At 44.5% G+C, this 23,103-nt stretch overlaps 1 protein-coding gene across 2 annotated transcripts in view; it reads right to left on the bottom strand.

Annotated features, from left to right (window-relative positions):
* Positions 1–7,823: 7,823 nt before the first annotated feature.
* Positions 7,824–23,103, bottom strand: part of LOC137645970 (protein bric-a-brac 2-like) — a 284,612-nt gene continuing 269,332 nt past the window's right edge. Inside the window, exon 5 of one of the 2 annotated variants that reach the window (XM_068379058.1) lies at positions 7,824–8,334. In XM_068379058.1, the coding sequence (XP_068235159.1) occupies positions 8,110–8,334 (225 nt within the window). In that variant the 3' untranslated portion in view covers positions 7,824–8,109. The remainder of the gene's footprint in view (positions 8,335–23,103) is intronic. The other variant, XM_068379063.1, reaches the window with a different exon arrangement.

Here is a 23,103-nt window from a genome sequence, read left to right as displayed (position 1 = left end):
GAACTCACATCCAGGGATATCTGCCTCCAACTTCCCAACTGAGAGGGTAAGGTGGACTTTCTTCCAGTCCTTATCTTCTATGGGCAGGGCTAAAGATAATGGTCTACACTCATCGAGTGTCGGGCAAGGTTTGCCTGCCTCTATTGCCTTCATTACTGCCTTAAAACCCTTTGATGTAAAGGGAAAGGCTAACGAAGCTGGAGCAAGAAAGGTGGGATGCTTCTTGCTAAGGGCTGACACTTTTGAGTTGGTGAAGCTCTTCTGCTTCAGGCTACCTGACAAAAGAGCCTGAGCTTTCTCGTGGTCAAGTACTATGACCTCCTTAGGTTCTGTCTCCTCCCTCGATGTTGGTTCCATCTTCAGACGGACGAAGCAGTCTGGGTAGGCCTGAAAGTTGGGCAAGAATTCAACATCCTCGATAGGGACGGTCCCCAGCTTCTCTGATATAAAGATCTTGCCACTAGTAATAGGCATGTATTCTGCATACCTTCAGGGATTAACATCAGAGCAAGTTGGGAGATCCACGGGAGGCAGTGAGTTGGGCCATTTGTCTTTCCCATTTCGCCTTCCTTTTTTCGCCTTGCTTGCAAAGGCTCTCCATCATTGCCATGAGACTGGCCATTGCCTATCTCATGTCATCTGATGGAGGGGCAAAAGATGTAGAGGGTAACGGCTCTCGCGCCGGAACTGACTGAAGGGACTCCGATTCAATATCATCATCATCATCTTCAGGAGTCAAGGTGGACTCCTCCTCGAGGCCTTCCGCTAGAAGGCCCTTTTCGGTGTCCTCAGACACCTTCGGCATCCTCTCGTCTAGGTGGATGTCCTGCAGTGCGTTGGAGACTATGAATCTACGGCAATCTAGACGCAAGGGATCTCAGGTCGTGGCTGGGGTATGACAGCTTCCATACCCGCTTTTGGGAACAGCAAGTAGCGCATCCGTTCGCCAGGAAGGTAAGGTCCCGTGGCGTTCTTCTGAAAGCCACGGACCCACCTGTGCAGCTTTTCTCGTGCTGCATCCCTTGACTCCGCTGACTTGGGGTCATCAAAAGCCTTGGTAACCAAGGCCTTGCAAATCTTGCAGTCCTGGGGGTTCCAATACCGAAAAGGTCCCTTGGAAATGGCGCAGGAGGCATGAGCCCTGCACTCTGCATGGCCACAGAAGTTCTAGCTCCTAACGTTGCAGAAGACTTGTAGGCACTTTGGATAGTCCTCCTGTAAAGAGAGGAAAATTAAATGAGTATGCGGTAGTTTATCTCACCTGATAAACGACTATATAAAATATTATTATTAATATTTTAGCATTTTAGCTTAAGATAGACAAGCTAGAAAGGAAATAGGAAAGACACATACTTGTGTTTCCTGTCCAGCCAATTGCTGTGACCTCCCCCAAAACTAAAATCTAGAGTTTTCATATTCAGGAAACCCAAGGGAAAGGTTCTAACCCCTAGGAGTAGATAAGTGTAACTTAACACTGACCTTTCCCAAGGTTTTAATAATGTGGGATAAATGGTAACTGATCATCTCAGTCTATTGAAAGAAATCTTTTCCTTCACACTGGTCTCATCAATAGACTGCAACGATACACAGGGTATGTTGGAAAATAACTACTGTATAATATATACTATAGTTTTCTGTTTGCAGTATGATCTATACTGCAAATATACTGGCTACTGTATAATCATATACTGTAGTTTACGCTCTATTGAGGACAAGCCCCATAGAGTCGGAATGGTCCCTAGACGCAAGATCATTCTCCTTCATCTCCCGTCAAGTCCCGGAACTGCCGATCGACCTCTTCGCGACGAGCGACAACAATCAACTTCCTCTATACGTGGCCCCATACGAGGACCCCAAAGCGGAAGCGGTGGACGTCATGTCCCTGGATTGGAACAGATGGTCCAAGATTTACCTGTTCTCTCCACCCAATCTTCTGCTGAAAGTCCTCTCCAAACTGAGAACCTTCAAGGGAACAGCAGCCCTAGTGGCTCCCAAGTGGCCCTGGAGACATCCGACCACCACAGAGCTGTCCAGGGTTAGACGGATGTGGATCGAAGGACGAGGGGATAGTTTCTTTAGAGAGAGAAGAACCGCCATGGCCTCCAAGATGTTGATGTGAAACGTCTTGAATAGGGGAGACCATGTTCCTTGAACTTATCGCTGGTGGGAGTGCCCCCCCTCCTGATGTTGATCGATGGAGGTGATGGTTGAAGAGGAACTGATCTTTTCAGGTTCTTTACCTCCGACCACGGCTTGAGGAGTGGGCGAAGGGGGGCAGGAAGCCATGCACAGAATATGCTGGACAAGTTTTACCGTACAACTATACACAATAGTCTTCATTTTAAGGTATAGATATACCAGAGGAGTACTGGCTATTATCTATAGCTGCACAACAAAGGCTGCCGGTGCAGAGCCGGCAGGAGAGAGGAGTGACTGTCCACTGTAAAGCCAAAATTAGTAACGCCGGTAGCCTAACGGCGTGCCGGAGGCTCGTCTTGCGCCGGCAAAACCGTACCGAAGATGAAGCCATTCCCGTCAGAGAAGGGATGACACCTCCGATGATGGCAATAAGAAAGGGAGCGGCCTGACAGGCCAGAATAGAAACAATAGGGCGGGTCCATCAGGACGTCATGGCCATCTCGCCCAAAAATAGATTTTTCGCTTCGCTCAAAATCCGTTTTACCTTATATAGGTGAGCGAGCTGGGTTCAACCTGGCATTCCTATGCAATTTTTCTCTGGTAATATATAGCAGTTATATACCTTAGAAATGGTGTTTAAGGAGCATTTCACTGGGCGGCACAGGTTAAGCCAAGAAATAGATTTTTCCTTCGTCAAAATCCCTTTTTTGGGCTCCAGCCATGACGTCCTGATGGAAGTGTACCAGAGAATTGGTGTATCGTGGGTTTTTTCCCCCTATTTCAATAGTGCCTTCTACTTCAAATAATATTCCTTTGGTCTGATGACCTTAGAGACCGTGACATCTCCGTTACATGTCACTACCCGTGGCATAAACTATGACATGGCTTCCTGCCCCCCTGGCAGGGAAGTCCTGTTTGGATGTGAGGAACATCTCGAAGTACCCTGATGAAGATAAACTCGCCTGGAAGCGAGGATCGTGTCGGTCTCGTGGACAGATCAGGAAAGTTAAATATTTGTGTAGGAACAATTATTTCACTTTTTATATGCTGGCTAGGCTAGCAACCGTGGCACAATCCAGCCGGCGAGAACCTGATGGCACCGGCCCAGTCGGCATGTCGCCGGCTGGGCTAGTACCTGGCGGCACCGGCCCAGCCAGCATGTTGCTGGTTGGGTTAGTACCTGACGGCACCAGCCCAGTCGGCTTTCGCCGGCTGGGTTAGTACCTGGCGTCACTAGCTGACAGAGAGAGGGAAAGCATGGAATGAAGGGTTACCTTATTAGTGTTTATTAACAATAAATAAAGGTGTAATTACTTAATCTTACTGTCTTCCTCCAGAAGGAGGGTTCAAATGGAAGGGGAGAATGTATCATTCAGGCTTCCATCCATTCACACAAACCGTTGCCGGGTATGTGATTGGCAGTCCAAGAGAGGACTGAAGAACACTCTACAGAATAGGGGTCTCCCACCGGCAGCCGCCGCAGCCGGCACAGCTTTTCCCGGAGGGAAGACTGAGCGACTAAACAACTGCTATGTAGGAGCCCAGGCTGTCCCCACAACCCGCCGGCAAGCGGTGGGACTTCAGGACGATGGCCAAAGGGTTGCAATGGCTAGGCCATCACTAAAGGACAGAGGGGGCAGGGAAAAGGATCCTGTATAAAGTGTGGAAGAAGACGGCAGAGTTGCCGCCCCTACCACACAAAGAAGAAACTCTCGGCGCCATCCTAGGTGGCAGAAGAATATCTATTCCTCAGCCTAGGGTCTGCCGAAATGGTGTTAAGAGGAGGCGGCAAGATTGCCGCCGCCTCTTCAACAGAGAAGAAACATCGTTTCAGTGTCAGCTCCATAAGAAATTCTATTCTTCAGCCTAGGGTCTGCCAACACAGGACTAGTCTTCTAGACCGCTGGGGAGAAGGTCACGGCATCATACCACCACTTCAAGTGCTGCCTAGAGAGGCATGGCCTCCTATGCCGGTAGCAGAAGCCAGCAGGGGAGTGACTACTCGCCAGCAAGGGTAAGAGACAGAAAACCCTAGCCTAGTCAAGCCTGAGTGTCTACTCTATGGCAGGACCAAAATAGGGTTGTCGCCAGGGTGGCACTCAGAGAGAGAAGAGATTACCCCTAAATCTCCACTGGAGACTAGTGTTGAGTTATATAGTAATTCTAGGAGATATCTATCTCCATATGAATTGATAAAACGATACACGAGGTTGAACCGGGACTTGTATAAAAGAATACTAAAGCGCATAGGATATCTAGCCTAGCACAGGGTGAGACTTCTGTTACCTATATCACCGAAACTCTAACTTATACGATTGATAGGAAGAGGAAATTTATGCAATATTATGTATAAATCTTAACAGGTATAATGTGCCTAAATAGCTTATATTTTATTAATGCTATTACCACTAGGAAAGTAGACTTATATCATGCATGATAGTAAACTGTAGCGCGTAGGCTAGGAAGCCTAGCGCGGGTGAGGTTCGGTTACCTAAATCGCCGAAACTCTAAAGAATACAATCGGCCTAATATATATCGTCCTAGTATTACTTTAATTGAATAGCCTCAAAATATAAATGCTATTAGAACCGGAATGTCGTTCGACTAACTAAACACATGCGTTATGAACGTCAGCGCCCATGGCGCCTCCAGTGAGCAGCTAAGCTCCGAACACTTAAAATTACTCTAATTTCGCTGTGAAGCAGGAGCTAAAAATTATACACTGTAAAGATCAAATACTCAACTTTCCAGAGGCAGAAGAGGCTAAAGATTGCATGATAAATCCATGAAACTAGAGTGTATACGATAGAGCAACAGGGAAAATCACCGTGCGAAACCGCTACACCAATAGGATTAGCGCGTTATTTTGCTTACAGCGCCCTCTAGATACTCAGTAGTAATATGGGAGGAAGGGTACCTTTATAAAAACTTCCCTTCTATTTTTGCCACTTTCCCCCTCGAAGCGAAAACGCTATTCGGGGTGAAGATTGCTATGTGTCGTATCAAGATATACGTCCCCTGATTTGTGCGATATCCTTAAGAGAAATTTTAAGGATATTCGCGCCAAGAGTTAGAATTCTGGAGACCTAAAGGTAAATTCTCTGGGAATATCACTGTAGCAAATATCCCTTAGAAAGCTACTTATAGGAACCTTCCATCAGGACGACATGACTTGAGCCCAAAAATATTAATGCATAGTTTATGCTAGTGGTCTAATAGGTAGGTTACAATCATTATTTTATTTTGCTGACCCATTACAGTTCTTATGCAAGGCTAATATAAGAATAAAGTAGATATTTAGTATCAGGCTAATAGATTGATAAGCCTATTAGCCTAGTATCAACCTTTCTTTTGTACTGTAACGAAACCTATAGTAAATTATCCCTTTTATTCCATTGTCATGTATTGCTTTGATTTTCCTTCTGAGGACTAACGGGTGGGATTTCTTGCTATTTTGGCAATATGCAATATATGCCATATTTATATACCAGTATTCATTTGCATTATGGCTTTGCGTCTGTAGTCGCGCATGCGTAACCTCTTTGCCTCCGGATAAACGTTAGATGACTCTTAGCCTGCTTGTGGGAATAATGTATGAGCGATGAATCACAACATTATTGCTGTAGTATTTTTAAGATGTGCCTCACGAAAACAAAACATACAGCTAGTGTAACAATCATTGCCTGTCCACCATGTGGAGGGGGGCTTACTAACATTCATAAATGTAATGAGAAGCTGACAGTGTTTGTCTGGCTGCCTTGTGGGCGGGTCTTGCTATCGTTCCTAAACGTAAGCAGAAGCTAATGCTTTTCCCCTGGGACTAAATGCTTAAGATAACCTCGTAAGGGTATATATCACAAGCCCATTGTGGTAGTGCTCCAAAGAGCTCTCCATTTTGTTGGGCTTCTATATTTCACTAAACTCAGTGTCTAACGAGGACTTGTTGTGTCCAGGAGCACACTGACACATGCAGCGGACTCGAGCCATCAGTTGTAAACAGAATTTGTGGCAATAACCCTGAGAGTTTTTCTTGGCAAGAGCATATGTGCCACAGGATCTCGTTTCAGCTTTTTATAGAGTTTAACTAATGCCTGTAGTGTAAAACTTCTCAGGGCCGAGAGTTACCCATAAAGAAGCGAAGTCTTGCATGAATGGTTTGTTGTCCCAGAATGCAAATAACACAAACACTAGGCAGGTCCATATAAGCTTGCCAGCAATTGCTGGCAATCGTCCTCAAATGCTGGCAAGCGCTCGTGAATGACAGCGAGAATCAGTGAACGAGAATTAGAAACCACCAGCATTGAATCTTCTTTATGACTAGACACAGTACTGTACACTACTCTAGCACTCTTGAGGAGAGTTTCACAAACTCTCCATGGGTACTAAGGCAAGGCGAGGGTCTCACACGAGGCGAGGTTCCCACAAACCTGCCATGGGTACTAAGGTGAGGCGAGGTTCCCACAAACCCTCGCTTCTCCTCTTAGTACTTCTACCCCTCAAAAAGGGGGTGGTGAGTAGTCTTATGTCATCCCCTGGTAAGGGAACAAAAAAGGCTATGCTGGACTGAAGACCACAGCTCTTTCTTCCTTGTTAGAGTTAGAAACTATGAGGCACAGGTGCCGAAGAGCTTGGTCTCACAAAGTTCTAAGACCTTTGTTGTGCCTAGAGGCACAATGTGGCAATAACTCTGAAGAGTTAAGGCCTATGAGGCTTGTCGATGGGAGAGGTGGCGGCCCCCAACTTTCAACATCTGCGGCAAAGATCCCAAAGGGTACAGCAGCATTGAGTAGGAATTGTAAGCAATACCCTAACGCATTTGTCGACAAGCTCCGAAGAGCAAGGACGGGGCATGCACGAATCCAAATTCCGCTGGAGGAATCCCCCAAAAGGGAAATCCCACAAATGAAGGAAGTCTCTACCGCGGACGGGAAAGGGGACCAACCTCTGCTTGCACTGTCTGCAATTCTCCTTGCAAGCGGGGAGATTGGACAGTGGCTTGTAGATGAATTCTCCCTCGACAGGGGAAGTTGCTCAACACCTGGTGGAGGTTAACTCTCCCTCTAAGGGAAAGTTGCTTAACAGCTGGTGGAGGTCCTCCGGGCAGTACTCAATGATCTATGCTCAAGTTGAAGGTTGACAATAATGTTGCATGTGAAACTTAGCCAAAGCTCTTTTACCCCGAAGGGTTACCCAACAAGCCACTCTAAGGAGTTCTTGTCAGTCACTGCTCATGTCCGCCCGCCGAAGCAGAGAGAACGTTGGGCAAGCAGTAGAGGTAGAGGCTATAGGCCTCTGACTACCTTCCTTGCAAAGGAAACCTATGTTAAGAAGGCAGCTCAAAAGGAGGGGACATTATATTAAGCATTAGGCCAGTTGATTTTAATTGTAACCATTTATAAAGGTTTGGCAGGAGAGAAAGACTTCTTTATTCTACCGAGCCGAAATAAAAAGTAACGGTTAGTCGCTAGTGCCAGTGTGAGCAGGAGGATTAAACCCCCCCCCACTAACTAGCGGTGGGTAGTTACACCTTGATAAAAGAAAAACTTATCAGCTGGTTTCAGCTTCGCTGAAATAATACTCCACAGTGAAGAGTGGAAAGCTTGTTTTTTGCACAGGAACAAAGGTTTTTTCTTCCCATTTTTAAAGACAAGAAGCCTTTGCTTCAAAGATAATAACACTATGCATTTGTGTAAATTCATTGAAATAGAAATAATGGATTTATTGTGAAACAAATCAATATTATTTTACGAAATACTGTACATATATTTTTAATAAATTTGATAACCAAGCAAAATTTTGTCACTTCAAAAGGACATTTTAACTTCACTAGCTAATTTTATGTAAAGATAAGCTTACACCTAAGGAGCATTTTTTCCAGTATTCCTTGGAATGCTCTAGGCAACATTTTCATTTTAAAAGGACTCTCCCACTGATTTACAATCGTGATTGTCATATGAAAAACTGAAAAAATTAGGACTTTGTAGATTGTTTTGGAAGCTTGATTCCAGCATCAAGGAGTTCTCTCCTAACTGTACGGGCACTGATGTCAATGTTGAATTCAGCAAGGAGACTCCTCAGCTTTTCAGAGGAAGCCTTAGGATTGGCTCTGGCTAGAGTTAGAAGCATTGCACGTTCTTCATCACCTAGTTTCCTCCATTTTTTTTGCAGAGTTTTCTTCATTATTGGAAAATGTTCCTGAAAGTAAGAGAAAAAAATGTAGGATTACAGTACTTGATATAGATTCTGGAAAATACTATTATTTTTTAGGTTTAAACCATTGAGGAAAATTTTTTCAATTCTATAAAAAAATAATGAAGCTGCAAGAACAAAAAATAACATAAGTATGATTATTGTAGAGCAAGAAACCTTAAAAAAATGTGGAATTTTGTAGTTGTGATTTCCACTTACACGTTTAGTTAACCATTTTTATTCCATGATTAGTTTTTGTCAAACATATACACATACACAAGGTAAAAATATTAGCTTTGATCATCAGCTAAATAAATAATAAACAATAATTCAGGACTTTTTATTTTGTTTTTGCTTCTTTACATTTGTTCAATCAGTGTCATAAAATACTATTTCCTAAATATTTACCATGTCCTATTATTTTATTCATCATTGAATTGGCAAAAGAATAAAAGAGATAATGAATTAAGATATTCCTTTAATGATTGAAGTTCTTACACATAAAATTTTCAATAGAAAATGATGCTTGTCTATAAGATGGTGTGTTAAATGTAGTTGGTTCATCTAATCTGATTTAGATGAATCCATATTTGGCAATCACAACACAGAATTCTTACTTTAGCCAACTTTACATAAATTATGGACTCATGATATCTCTATTTATCGTTTTATCTACTGTGGCACTTACCCAAATTTTGGAAAGTATCGATATCCGAAAAGAAACAAAAGCGTATTTTTTCCCTTTGTTCCTCCTTGCCTGATGAGGGACACAGCCGAGTATGGTTGGTACTGCTTGGGTACCACAGCCTACCCTGCCCCATCTTCCACTACTACCTCAGCGGTCACCTTGGTAGCATCAAAACCTATCGAAACTGTCACAATCGCTTGCCATTCATTTCTGTTCTTAGTGTGCACTTTTGCATCTCACATATATCCTTCTATCATTTAGGGCTTTCTTCACTCCATCCATCCATCCACCCAAACCTTGGTTTTCCTCCTAAACTCAACTTTTGCATTCATCCCCTTCTTCAACAGAGTATCATTTTCCACCCTCGGCATGGCCAAACCACCTCAACACATTTATATCCACTCTAGCTGCTAATTCATTCCTCACACCCGTCCTCACTCTTACTACTGTACTTAGTTCCTAACCCTACTCAATTGAGATACACCAGCCATACTCCTCAGACACTTCATCTCAAACACATTCCATTTCTGTTTTTCTGTCATTGTCATTCCCCACAATTCTGATCCATACATCACAATTGGTACAATCACTTTCCCATAAAAAATTCTTTTTAAATTCATCCCTAACCCTGTATTCTTTACCACTTCTTTCACTGCCCCTAACATTTTACATTCTTCGTTCACTGTAACGTAAATCAGCTTCCACTCCACCATTTACAGCAACAACAAAACCCAAGTTGGCATTCGATCTATCACCACCCTCCCTTTTCTTGCATCTCCTAACCCTACTCTTACCAACATTAATTCGCAACATCCTTCTCTCTCACACCCTTCTAAACTCTGTCACTAATCAACACAGCTTCTCCTCAGAGTGTGTAACCAATACAGTATCATACGCAAACATCAACTGTTTCATCTCCCAGTCATGATCACCCTTACTATCAGTTTCAATCCTTGACCAAACACTCAAGCAATAATTTTCTTACATCAACAAAGTGAACTACCATGGCAACATCACACATCCCTGTCTCAGCCCCACTCGCACTGGAAACCGTTCACTCACTTCCTTCCGTATCCTTAAACATGCTTTACTGCCGTGTATAAAGGCTTCACTGCTTGCAACAATCTTCCACCAATTCCATATACTGTAACCTCATCACGTTCCACATTGCATCCCTTTCTCCAGATCTATAAATGCAAAATATACCTCCTTACCATTTGTTAAATATTTCTTGCATATCTGCCTAATTATAAAAATTTTATCATACATTTCCTACCTCTTCTAAGGCCATCATGCACCTCTAATATTGCATCCTCTGTTTTATCCTTAATCCTATTAAATTAACACTACCAAGCACTTTTCTAAACAGTTGACAATTAATACCCCTAAAACTCATGCACATCTCCCTTACCTTTACACACACACACACCCAGTCCACCGGCATCATTGACAACATAAAATATATATTAAACAATCTTGCCAACCATTCCAACACCCCCTTCCTTTAACATCTCAGCCCTCACACTACCCATACCAGGCACCTGTCTTGCTCTTGTTTCATCTAGCGCTTTCTTCACTTCCTCTTTTAATTTCCCTCTCATCTCATCTCATCTCCCATCACTGGCACCTCAACACCTGCAACAGCAATCATATCTGCATCCCGATCATTGTCAAAATTCAGCAACCTTTCAAAACATTCAGCCCACCTTTATCTTGCCTCCCCTCCTTTCAACAACCTTCCATTTTCAATTTTTACCGTCCACTCCTCGATCCACCCTTCCTTACTTACTTCATTTTTTTCCAGAACTTCGTATTCTCTTCTTATGAACTACCCAATCCCTAACCCCAGCTCCAGTCAGCCACCCTCTTTGCCGATGCCACCTTCCGTTTTACATCCACATTTTCTTTTTATTTCTTTCATACTTCTCTATAGCCATTCTTCAAGCCCTCTTTTTCTCTTCTACCTTAATCTTCACTCCATTCCACCATTCACCACCCTTCTTCATACTACCTCTAACCTGAGTTATTTTTTCAATAATATATTTCAACATAATGTAGTACATAAACCTCTTTAACATACTTAGTGCAATAAAATTCTAATTCCTTTTGCATTTGTAATTAGCACTGTAACTGAAATAACTTTTTATAGATATACTATACAAACCTCTAACCGTACTGTAATTCAGCATATTTTGTGCAATGTGCAAATCGCCAAATACTATAATCCATCACTAAAGAAAATACTGGTTGGGTCAAGTAGTTAAATGCATGTACGTAATACCCTGGCCTAAGTCGTTAATTGGTTTCATGAGACCTAAAGTATGTTTGATTTTTGCCCTTTATACTTACAGTACAGTATATGTTTCCTATACACAAAATGAACACACAAATATACTTATAACCTGCTACCATTTTATAAAAACCAGATGCTTACATTAATAAGCTTTCATGTGTTGTACATTACGGTACAGTACTTCATTGTTATTATATGACTTAGAAACCGACATAAGGTGGGGTAAATGATGTAACTTGGTTTTCATCTTTGTATTTGATATTTAAATGAGCACGTAAACTCGGAAGTGGAGTAGTAATACCTCACATTATGAAATTAATTTTTTCTGGAGTGACTTTTGTTTTGTGAAAACTTTGTGTTATGAGTCACATTTTGCTTGTAAATCGCCTAATTCGTTCCAAACCCTACAAAAACACCACATTAAATTTTATAATAAAGCTACAGAATAACCACAATGAAATACTGTACAGTACAGCCAAATACATTTGAACCATTCAATATACCTTAACTAACTCTTAATATCTGTAAATTAAGTAGTTATTAGAACATAATGCAATAATAAATAGAAAGTAATACAATACATACAGTACTGTACAATACTGTACATATGCAAAATATACAGTACCATATGTACTGTAATATTATAGTTACCCTTAGTATAGAGAGATACACTTTCTATTGCGTAAACCCATTTTCAACTTTTTTTTTTTTTAATGGGTGACTATTTTATTCTCGGCCTGGCTGGCAGAACGGATTTTGAGCGAGGCGAAAAATATATTTTTTTGTGAGATAGCCATGTCTTCCAGAAGGAAGGTTCCTATAGGTAGCTTTCTAAGGGATATTTGGCTACAGTGATATTCCCAGAGAATTAACCTTTAGGTCTCCAGAATTCTTTTTTTTTTGTATACAGTACATAAACTAGATGATATCGGCGTCAATGACCTTAGATGTCAGGATGCTTGAAAACCTTATATCAATCAATCAAATCAATCTCCTTTGAAGAGCTGTTCTTCCCTGAAGTCTGAAGTTCTACAAAGATAGGCCTTTAGACACTACTGGACATAGAGAGACATCTTCCTTCAGAGGGCAGATTCTCCAGGGACCCCATCTTTTAGTGGGTAGCTCGTTTTTGGCGAGAAAAGCTGGATCAGGAAAGAGATTCAGTTCTCCCACTTCTGTGAACTGAATGTGGCTCTCATTTCTTGATAGGGCTACTATTTCACTAACTCTAGCCCCTGAGGCTATAGCGAACAGGAAAATAACCTTCTGGGTTAGATCCTTGAGAGAACAATCTTAATTGTTTACAGATGAAGCATAATGTAGGACCTTGTCCAAAGACCATGAAATGGGTTTCGGAGGAGCTGCAGGCCTAAGTCTAGTGCATGCCTTCGGGATCTTGTTAAAGATTTCGTTCGTCAGATCTACTTGAAAGGCGTATAAAAGAGGTCTAGTCAAGGCTGACTTGCACGTAGTTATCGTGTTGGCAGCCAGACCTTGATTATGAAGGTGGATAAAGAAGGACAGACAGAAGTCTATAGAAATTTCTTTCGGTCCTTTTGCTCTAACAAAAGAAACCCACTTTTTCCAAGACCATTCATATTGTCTTCTAGTTGACTTAGACTTGTATTCTTCTAGGAAGTCAATACTGCCTTTTAAGATCCCAAATCTTTTCTTAACCGCTAGGGCGAGAAAATTATGAAATGAAGGTTTTGGGGTCTCTTGTGATGAAGCGAAGACAGTCAACTTCAGAACCCGTTGAGATAGATCTGGGTTTGGTACAAGGACCAGCCTCAGCCTCAGTTCCATTGGTAGAGGGAACCAGTTGCTCTTGGGTCACTTGGGAGCCATTAGAGCTGCCGTTCCTTGGAAGGATCTCAGCATGTTGAGGGCCTTCCGCAGGAGATTGGATGGAAGGGACATGGAATTCCGGGTCCTTTCATTCCAAACTAGGGACGTGGCGTCCGTTATCTCCTCTAGAGGGTCCTCGTATGGGGCTATATATCGAGGTAGTTTCTTGATGACGCTCATCACGAAGAGGTCGATTTGCAGTTCCGGGACTTGTTCCAAGATGGAGGAGAATGAGTCTGCATCTGTGGACTATTCTGACTCTATCGGCTTGAGCCTGAGTAGAGCATGCGTTGTCACATTGCGGATCCTTTGTAAGTGAACTGCTGATAGGTGCCATCTCTCTAGATGAAGGATGGCTAATATCACATGGATTATATGGGACGGTCTTGAGCCTTGTCGGTTCAGACGTCTCGCTATCACTTCGCTGTCCAAGATCAGCCTGATGAGGACTGGTCTGCGAGGGGAGAGTCTTCCCAGCTTGAAAAGGACTGCCATGGGTTCCAAAATGTTGATTAGGAAGGCCTTGAACAGAGATGACCAAGTCCCTTGCACTTTCCTGTGATGGGAGTAAACTCTTCCTTCTTCCGTCGAGGCATCCATGTGGATGATCCTCGACGGCAGAGGTGGTTGCAAGAGCACGGTCCTCCTTAGGATCTTGGCCTTCGATTATGGGTTGAGAAGTGATTGAAATACGGCCGATATCGGTCATTTTAGATCTCTTCGAGCTTTTGATGCGTTTATTCTCCAGACTCCTGACGCATCTTTCAGCTGTGCTCTTAGCACTGGGTCTGTTACTGTTGCGAACTAGAGAGATCCCAATACTCTTTCCTGTTGGAGTCTTAAGATCCTTTCGGATTACATTAGTCTCTTGACAGACCCTGCAATTTTCTTCCTCTCCCTTGAGAGAATGGAGGGACAACGTGACCTCATGTCTCAATGACTTTCCAGTTTGAAACCATTGAGCTGGAAATAGTCGAGACTTCTTGAAGTTTATTTTGCATCCCAGATGTTCCAGGAACTTTGTTACTTCTTTGGATGCTTGCAGACTAGCCGTTTCTGATGCTGCCCGCACCAGCCAGTCGTCCAGGTACTCTGTTACCAGAAGAGTTTCTAGGCGTACTTGTTACACGACTGTGTCTGCCCGTTTCATGAAGATACTTGGGACTATGTTTAGTCCGAAGAGTATGGCTCTTAGAACATACTTTATCTTCTGTAACTTGAATCCTAGGTAGCAGGAGAGGCGGCGACTGACTAGAAGGTGCCAATAGGCATCTGTTAGGTCTATCGAGACTGTGAACGCCCCTTTTTATAATAAGGTCCTTATGTGTAGAAGGATTAACATCCTGAACTTGCTGTTTCTTATGTGGTTGTTGAGTGGCACAGTCCAGAATGACTCTGAGTTTTCTTGAGTCCTTCTTGGGAACACAAAACAGCCTTCCCTTGAATTTGATTTGGCCATGGGCCCAAGGATCGAAGGTCCAACGATCCTGAAATTGTTGGAGCCTCCCTCCTACCGGAAGCGTTTCCTTGCTCCGATTGATCGGAGGGTTTACCTCCTCGACCGCCTACCTGGGGCACCGCGGTCATAGTAACTGTGGTATGTTGTTGAGCAGGCCGAGGGAAAAGTTTGGACTTCTTCGTCTTCCTTTTAGGTTGGGGACCCTCATCCGGGGAAGACTTCCTCTTTGACGAAATGCCCCACTTCTGGAGGAGGTTCCTATTCTCCATGATGGCTTTCTCGACTACCTCTTTGACTACTTCGTTCGGAAAGAGGTCTTTACCCCAGATGTTCGAAGATATCAACTTCCTGGGTTCATGTTTCACTGTTGCAGCAGCGAACACGAACTCTCTACAGGCTTTCCTAGCCTTCATGAAAGCATACAGGTCTTTTACTAAGGTGGCCATGTGCATTTTGGCCATGACCATTAGCAGGTCTGGGGTACTTCTTTGGCCTGCACACATCTCTATGCAGTTTTGGAGGGATAAAGAGGCCGCAAGTCTCTCCTTCGTCTCTTGTTCCTTGCCCAAGAGAAAATCAGAGAGTTTGGGGAGATTCTCGCTAAACTGTCGTCCAGCGATGTCCGCGTCCAGTTTCCCTACTGAGAAGGTTAGGTGGACTTCCTTCCATTCCTTCTCCTGCGTGGGCAAGGCTAGCGACAGAGGCTTGCACTCCTCAAGTGCAGGGCATGGTTTGCCTGCCTCCACTGGCTTGACAACAGATTTAAATGCCTTCCATGTAAAGGGGAATGCCATTGAAGCAGGAGCAAGAAAGGTAGGGTGTTTCTTGCTCAAGGCGGACACTTTCGACATCGAATAGCCCGCCTTTCTCAGGCTACTTGTCGAGAGAGCCTGTGCCTTATCGTGGTCGAAAACCATGACCACCTTCGGTTCTGTTTCCTCTTTTGACATTGGTTCATGCTTCAGTCTAATGAAGCAATCAGGGAAAGCGTTAAAGATTGGCCAAAACTGGATGTCGTCTAAGGGGACAGCTCCCATCTTCTCTGAGATGTAGAGTTTGCCGTTCGAAATTGGCATAAGCTCCGCATACCTCCAGGGATTGGTTTTGGAGCAGGTCGGAAGGTCTTGGCATCTGGGTCGCTTGAATGACCCTCAGGAGGCGATAAGTGGAGCTTCATGGAGCTCTCTCTTGAATTTTGCTTCCCTTGTTTCGCATCGTTTGCGAATGTCCTCCATTAAATCCGTAATATAGGCCAGCGCCTGGCTCATGTTGTCCAATGGAGGGGTAGAAGATGAAGACGTCGAGGGTAATGGCTCCGGGGCCGGCACAGACGGAAGGAATTCCGACACATCATCATCATCATCTTCCCGAGATAGAGTAGACTCCTCCTCGGGATGATCTTCCAGTAGATCCTTTTCAGTGTCTATAGACACTTCCGACATCCTTACCTTCTGGTGGATGTCCATACTCAGCAACGCCTCCCTGACATACGTCTCGATGGCAATCTGGACGCAGGGAGGTGCAAGTCGTGCTTGGGGCACAACCATTTCACTACCCACTTTCGGGAACAGTAGGCTACGCATCCTATCGTTAGGTAGGTATGGTTCCGAAGAGTTCTTCTGGAACCCTCTTACCCACTTGCGTAGCTATTTACGTGCTGCATCCCTAGACTCCATTGACTTGGGGTCATCAAAACCTTAGGTCACCAAGGTCCGGCAGATATTGCAGACTTGGGGGTCCCAATATTGCAGGGATTCGGTAATAATGGTGCAGGGGGCAAGAGACCTGCATGCTTTATGACCGTAGAAGTACTTACTCCTATGATTGCAGAAGATCGCATCGCATTTCATCTGGGGTTCCTCCTGTAAAGAAAGGAAAATAAAATGAGTATACGATTGTTTATCTCACATAATAAACAAATATTAAATTATTCATATTTTAATCATTACAGCTTAGGATAGTAAGCTAGAAAGAAATAGGGAAAGACACATACTTGTGTATCCCTCCCAGCCAATTGCTGTAACCTCCCCCCAATATTAAAGATAAAGAGTTTCCTTTATCAGGGCAACTCGAAAGGGAAGGGTCCTAACCCTTAGGGATAGGAGAAGTGTACACTGCCACTGACCCTTCTAATTATTTAATATTGTGGGGTAAGTATTAACTGATTTCCAGTGAGAGTATTGAAGGAATTCTATTCTTTCAATATAGGTTCGGTCTCGGCAAAAGGCTGTACAAGGGTACACAAGGTATGTTAGAAATTAACGACTGTATAATAATACTATAGTTTTCTGTTTGCAGTATATACTATATTGCAAATATACTGGCTACTGTGTATAATCATATACTATAGTTCAGCCGGTGTGTTGCCAGCATGGCTAGCACCTGGCGGCACAGTCTGGCTGGCATGTTGCCGACTGGACTAATAAATAGAAAAGAGACATACTTGTGTATCCCGCCCAGCCAATTGCTGTGACCTTCCCTTCCAATATTAAGACATAGAGTTTCCTGATCAGGGAAACTCAAAGAGAAGGGTTTTAACCTTTAGGGATAGAAAAGTGTACTACCACCGATCCTTCTAAATATTTAATATTGTAGGGTAAGTTGTAAACTGATTTCTAATCAGAGTATTGAAGGAATTCTATTCTTTCAATATAGGATTGGTCTCAGCAAAAGACTGGGCAAGGATACACAAGATACATTGGAAAATAACTACTGTATAATATATACAATAGTTTTCTATCTGCAGTATATACTCTACTGCAAATATACTGGCATTATGTATAGTCATATACTGTAGTTCAGCCGGCATAACACCGGCAGAGCTAGTCCCTGGCGGCACAGCTGGCTGGTTAGTACCCAGCGGCACTGGTACAGTCGGCGGTATCGCCGACTGAGTAAGTACCTGACAGCACCGGCCGACATGCTACCGGCTGGGTTAGTACCTGGCGGCACTAGCTGATATAGAGAGAAAGCATGGAGTGAAGGACTGCCTTATTACAATGTATGTTTACACTAAATAAGGATGTAAGTATATAAACTTACTGCCTTCCTCCAGAAAGAACGTTCAAATGGAAGGGGAGAATGCATCACTCAGGCTTCCATCCAGCCGCAAAGACCTTTGCCGGCATTGCAGGTTACAGGACTGTAGATGGTAGTCCAAGGGATGACTGAAGAACCTTCAGCGGCAGAGGGGTCTCCCACCGGCAGCCGCCATAGCCGGCACAACCTTCCCGGATCCTTATGTCCGTAAGAGAAAGACTGAGTGGCTAAACAGCTGCTTACGTAGGAACCCGGCCGGCCCCGCAACCCACCCGGCAAGCAGTGAGATTGCAGGACGACGGCCACAAGGAATGCTATGTCTAAGTCATCGCTAAAGGACAGAGGGGGCAGGGAAAAGGGTCCTGTATAAAGTCTGGAAGGCAGCAGCAATGTTGCCGCCACTACCACACAAGGAAGAAACTCTGTTTCGATATCGGCACCATCCTAGGCGGCAGAAGAATATCTATTCTTCAGCCTAGGGTCTGCTGAAATGGTGTTAAGAGGCGGCGGCAGGATTGCCGCCGCCTCTCAGCACAGGAGAAACATCGTTTCAGTGTCGGCGCCGTCCTAGGCGGCAGAAGAATGTCTATTCTTCAGCCAAGGGTCTGCCAACACAGGTCTAGTCTTTTAGACCGCAGGGAAGAAGGTGGCGGCATCCTACTACCACTTCAGGTGCGGCCTAGGGAGGCTAGCCTCCTATGCCGGCAGCTGTAAGCCGGCAGGGGAGTGACTACTCGCCCTGTAGCTATGCCACCGGCAGAAAGACTGAATGCTCTGAGATTCTGTCGAAAACCAAAGCCGGGCTCTCGCCGGCAGAGGTGGGAGACAGAAAAACCCTAGCCTAGTCAAGCCGGAGTGAACTACTCTATGGCAAGACTGGAAAGGGTTGCCGCCTGCGGCGGCACTCAGAGGGAAGGAGGGATTACCCTTAAATCTCCACAAGAGACGTATCGAGTTATATAATTCTAGATGTACTATCTCCCATTACAGGGTAAATCAATAAAATGATACACGAGGGTAAACGGGGATAATGTCTGAAAGTATACTATATTGTCTAGGCTAGGTAACCTAGGCAAGACGAGATCTCGGTTACCTAAATCGCCGAAACTGTAAAAGTATACATTCGACAAAAGGAAGAGGAAATTATGCATAAAATAAATATCTTTACTAGTATAATTGTGCCTAAATAGCTTTCATAATTTATTCATGCTATTACAACCGGGAATCGTTCTGCTAACTAAATAATACATGCATGATGAACGATAGCACCCATGGCACCTCCGGTGCAGGCCTAGCTCCTAAACACAATAAATTACTTTTTTCACTGTGAAACAGGAGCTAAAATTATATGCACTGTAAAGAATCAATACTCAACTTTCCTGAGGCGAAAGAAGCTGGAGATTGCATAATAAATCCTCACAAAATCAAACAAAAACGTTAGATCAACAGGGAACACCACCGTGCGAATTCGCTACAAAAATAGTAATAACCGCCATCTTGGATATGGCACCATCTTAATACTCGATAGTAGTATGGGAGAAAGGGTAACCTTGATAACGTCACCCCTTCTATTTTTGCCACTCTTCCCCCTCGAGCGAAAACGCTATTCGGGGTGAAGATTGCTATGTGTCGTATCAAGATATACGTGCCCTGATTTATGCGATATCCTTAAGAGAAATTTTAAGGATATTTGTGCCAGGAGTTAGAATTCTGGAGACCTAAAGGTAAATTCTCTGGTAATATCACTGTAGTCAAATATCCCTTAGGAAGCTACTTATAGGAATCTTCCATCAGGATGACATGGCTTGAGCCCAAAAAATGGGATTAACATTACTAACGTATACCAAACGGGTTACCCTAGCCTAACTTGAGTGGGGACCGCGGCTACGAGTGATACCACTGGAGTCCTGTCGTATACGAAAGAAACGTTATATTTTGGAAGAGGAAATATTATATATTTATATATATATATATATATATATATATATATATATATATATATATATATATATATATGCAATCTTCACTAGTATAATTTTGCCTATCTAGCTAGAAAAGTTCTTTATGACTAAATACTGGGAGCGTTGCACTACCAACTAGATAATTGCATTTATGACGTGCGACAGCGATCTCAAAATGGCCGCCTCCAGAGATGGCTGTGCTCCACTTAACACATCTAAATTATGTTAATTTAACTGCGAGAAGGGAGCTGTAAATTATACACAGGAAAGATTAAATACTCAATTTTCCAGAGACTGAAGATGCTGGAGATTGCATAGTAATATTCCAGAAAACAGTAACAACACCGAGAGAAACATGGGAGCGCACTTAGCTTAAATGCTACATTTCAAAGGAATGAAGGGCCATAGCAGTACAGGGAAGGGGGCCACCGGGTACCTTGATAACGGCTCCCCTTTGTTCGCCACTCTTCCCCCTCGGAGAGTTAAATCTATTCGGGGTGGAGATTGCTATGTGTGGTATCAAAAAATACGTCCCCTGATATTATACGATATCCTTAAAGATATATTAAGGATACTCGAGCCAGGAGTTAGAATTCTGGAGACCTATGGTTAATTCTCTGGGACTATCACAGTAGCAAAATATCCCTTAAAAAGCTACCTAAAGGAACCTTCCATCAGAACGACATGGCCGAGCCCAAAAATAGCATGTTTGTATTTTGTGACCTTCTTGCCGGGACCTAGTGTGTATATATATTCGATGTGTCTATAATAAAGGGACTCAGTTGCATTCATCTCGCCTTTGAGTCACAACCTACTCTTGGCTCGTCACATTGGTGACCCCGGAAGTCGACTCGTTCCTCCAGCCTTCCCCCCCTCACTGTTACTATGGCGGACTCCACGGAAGTCGGCGCTGCCCCATTGTAACTTTTGTCGTTCGACAGCGTAGAGGCGTTTGCTTGGTTTCAGCGCGTAGAAGTCCAGTTCCGAATCAAGGGCGTGACTCGCTCAACCACCAAAGAAGATTATGTTCTCGCGGCGATACCCAAGAACACCTTTCCGGAAATCTCCGACTGGCTTTGTGAACAAGGAGACACCCCAATAGCGTATGACGCCCTCAAAACATACCTTCTGCAGCAGTACTCACCGTTGCCAGCCACCCGTATAGCAAAGCTTTTTCAGCTCTCTCAACAACCGGTGGGGGACCACTGGGCTTTGCTCGCCCTCAGGGAAATGACCAGTATCACTCACCTGCAACCTGCCGCAGATGGCTCTCCTCGCGAGATGAACCTACTTCGTGCCCTTTGGGTACGCCATTTACTCGAACCTGTGTGTGCTGCCATACCCGATATCGATAGTTTACCCATAAAAGACTTGATGACCAAAGCCGATGCCCTTATGGACAGCCACTTCCCGACCTTCATCAACACCTCCACTCCTGACTAAGAGGACACCTATTCAACGCCAACCGAAGCTGACGTGAATGCTGTAGGACACACACACCTTCCCCGTGCCATGCCGGAGCGGCGACAAAGCCACCCATCAACCACCACTCGCTTGTGCCCCAACCAACGACTTCTATAGTCACCTACTGCCGTGAAGAAATGTGCCAAGGAGTGTCAGTGGCCAAAAAATGTGTAAGTAGGCCATCGCTCGTGGCGGTGGCCTCCCGTGATTCTAATCTTTTCTTTTTACATGATGCAGGAACGGGCGTGTGATTTTTGGTAGACATGGGTGCTTGTCGTTCTCTTTTGCCAAGGGAACTCTTCAGGACACGACGTAGTCTGTCTAAGTCTGCCAACGGATCTGCGATACCCACCTATGGTTACGAGACCCTCACATTTAATCGGAAGTTTCTTGTTGCTGATGTCACCTTGCCAATCCTCGATGCGGATTTCGTCTCTCATTTCCACCTTCTGGTCGATGTCGCCCACCGATGATTGGTCAACGCAGACTCGTACTTGTCAACACCTCTTCAACCAGCCCCTCCAACCTCGCTCTCTACATCAGGGCACCCACGGATGCCTACGCCCACCTCCTCACGTCGTACCCGGAAGTTTTCCGTCCAGAACTAAGCCAAACTCCCATGGCTCCTGCCAAAAACGGTATTTATCACCATATCAAGACGACGCGACCCCTAGTCTTCGCCAAATTCAGACTTCTAGCACCGGATCGATTGGCAGCCGCCATACAGACGTTCGCCGAAATGGAAGAAATGGTCCTTTGCCGAAAGGTCTCCAGCCCATAGTCATCACCCTTACACATCGTCCTGAAGAAAGACGGCTTACTTCGTCCGTGTGGAGATTACAGGGGCCTGAACATGCAAACAGAACCAGATCACTACCCCCTCCCAAACATCGCCTATGTGACCTCCTACCTGCACAAAGCGAAAGTTTTCTCCACGCTCTACCTCCTGAAGGTGTATTATCAGGTGCCTATGAACCCAGAAGACATCCCCAAGACCGCCATCACCACTCCCTTTGGTACATACACCTTCAATTACTCCTGTTTTGGCCTTCGTAATGCTGGGGCCACTTTTCAACGTCTCATGAATGGCATCTTAGGGGACCTCCCCTTCTGTGTATGATACATGGACGGACGACATACTTGTGTTCTCTTCCTCAAAAGAGGAACACCTCCGTCACCTGCGCATCGGGCTCGACCGCCTGCAACAAAACGGCCTTGTAGTCCGGTACGACAAGTGTACCTTTGGCGCCAACGAAGTGTCGTTCTTAGGGCTCTGCATCACTCCTGAAGGATTCCATCCCCTCCCTGAGAAGGTAGCAGCTGTTCAGAACTTCCCATGCCCTCGACCGTCAAAGCACTGCAGGAATTCTTGGGCATGATCAACTACTATCACCGTTTTCTGTCGGCCATTGCCGCCACTCTTGCTCCCCTCTACGCCTCCCTCAAGGGCAAGCCAAAAGACCTGAAGTGGGATCCCCTTCGAGAAGCGACCTTCTGCAACGCAAAGAATGTCCCATCAACCGCTGCTTCTCTCACTTTTCCCGTCCCACATGGCCTTCTCCTTCTCTCCACCGATGCTAGCGACGTCGCTATTGGTGCAGTACTCGAACAGGTGGTCAACGACTCGCCCCGCCCATTGGCCTTCTTCAGCAGAAAGCTGTCTAAGGCAGAATCGGGTTATTCTACCTTCGATCGCAAATTGCCGGCAGTGCACTTGGCTGTCCGTTACTTTCGCCATTTCTTAGAAGGTACGTCCTTCGTCATTCGGACAGACCACATGCCTCTGGTGCACGCTTTCACTTGACAGTCTGACGTCTGGTCCGCCCGTCAACGCCGACATTTCTCCGCTGTGGCTGAATACAATTGCACCCTTCAACACGTCCCTGGGAAAATTAATCCAGTTGCCGATGCCCTGCCAAGGAACACATTGGCCGCTGTTCAACAGTTTTGTTCTCATTAAATTTTAGTTGTTTAAATGTCATCCATTCTCTAACACTATCAAGGATTTGGTTTGCAGTAGTGT

This window comes from Palaemon carinicauda, chromosome 8 (assembly GCF_036898095.1).
Source record: "Palaemon carinicauda isolate YSFRI2023 chromosome 8, ASM3689809v2, whole genome shotgun sequence".
NCBI classification, from domain to species: Eukaryota; Metazoa; Arthropoda; class Malacostraca; order Decapoda; family Palaemonidae; genus Palaemon; species Palaemon carinicauda.
The sequence above is the reverse complement of the archived record's forward strand: the minus strand, read 5'-3'. Positions and strand labels throughout refer to the sequence as shown.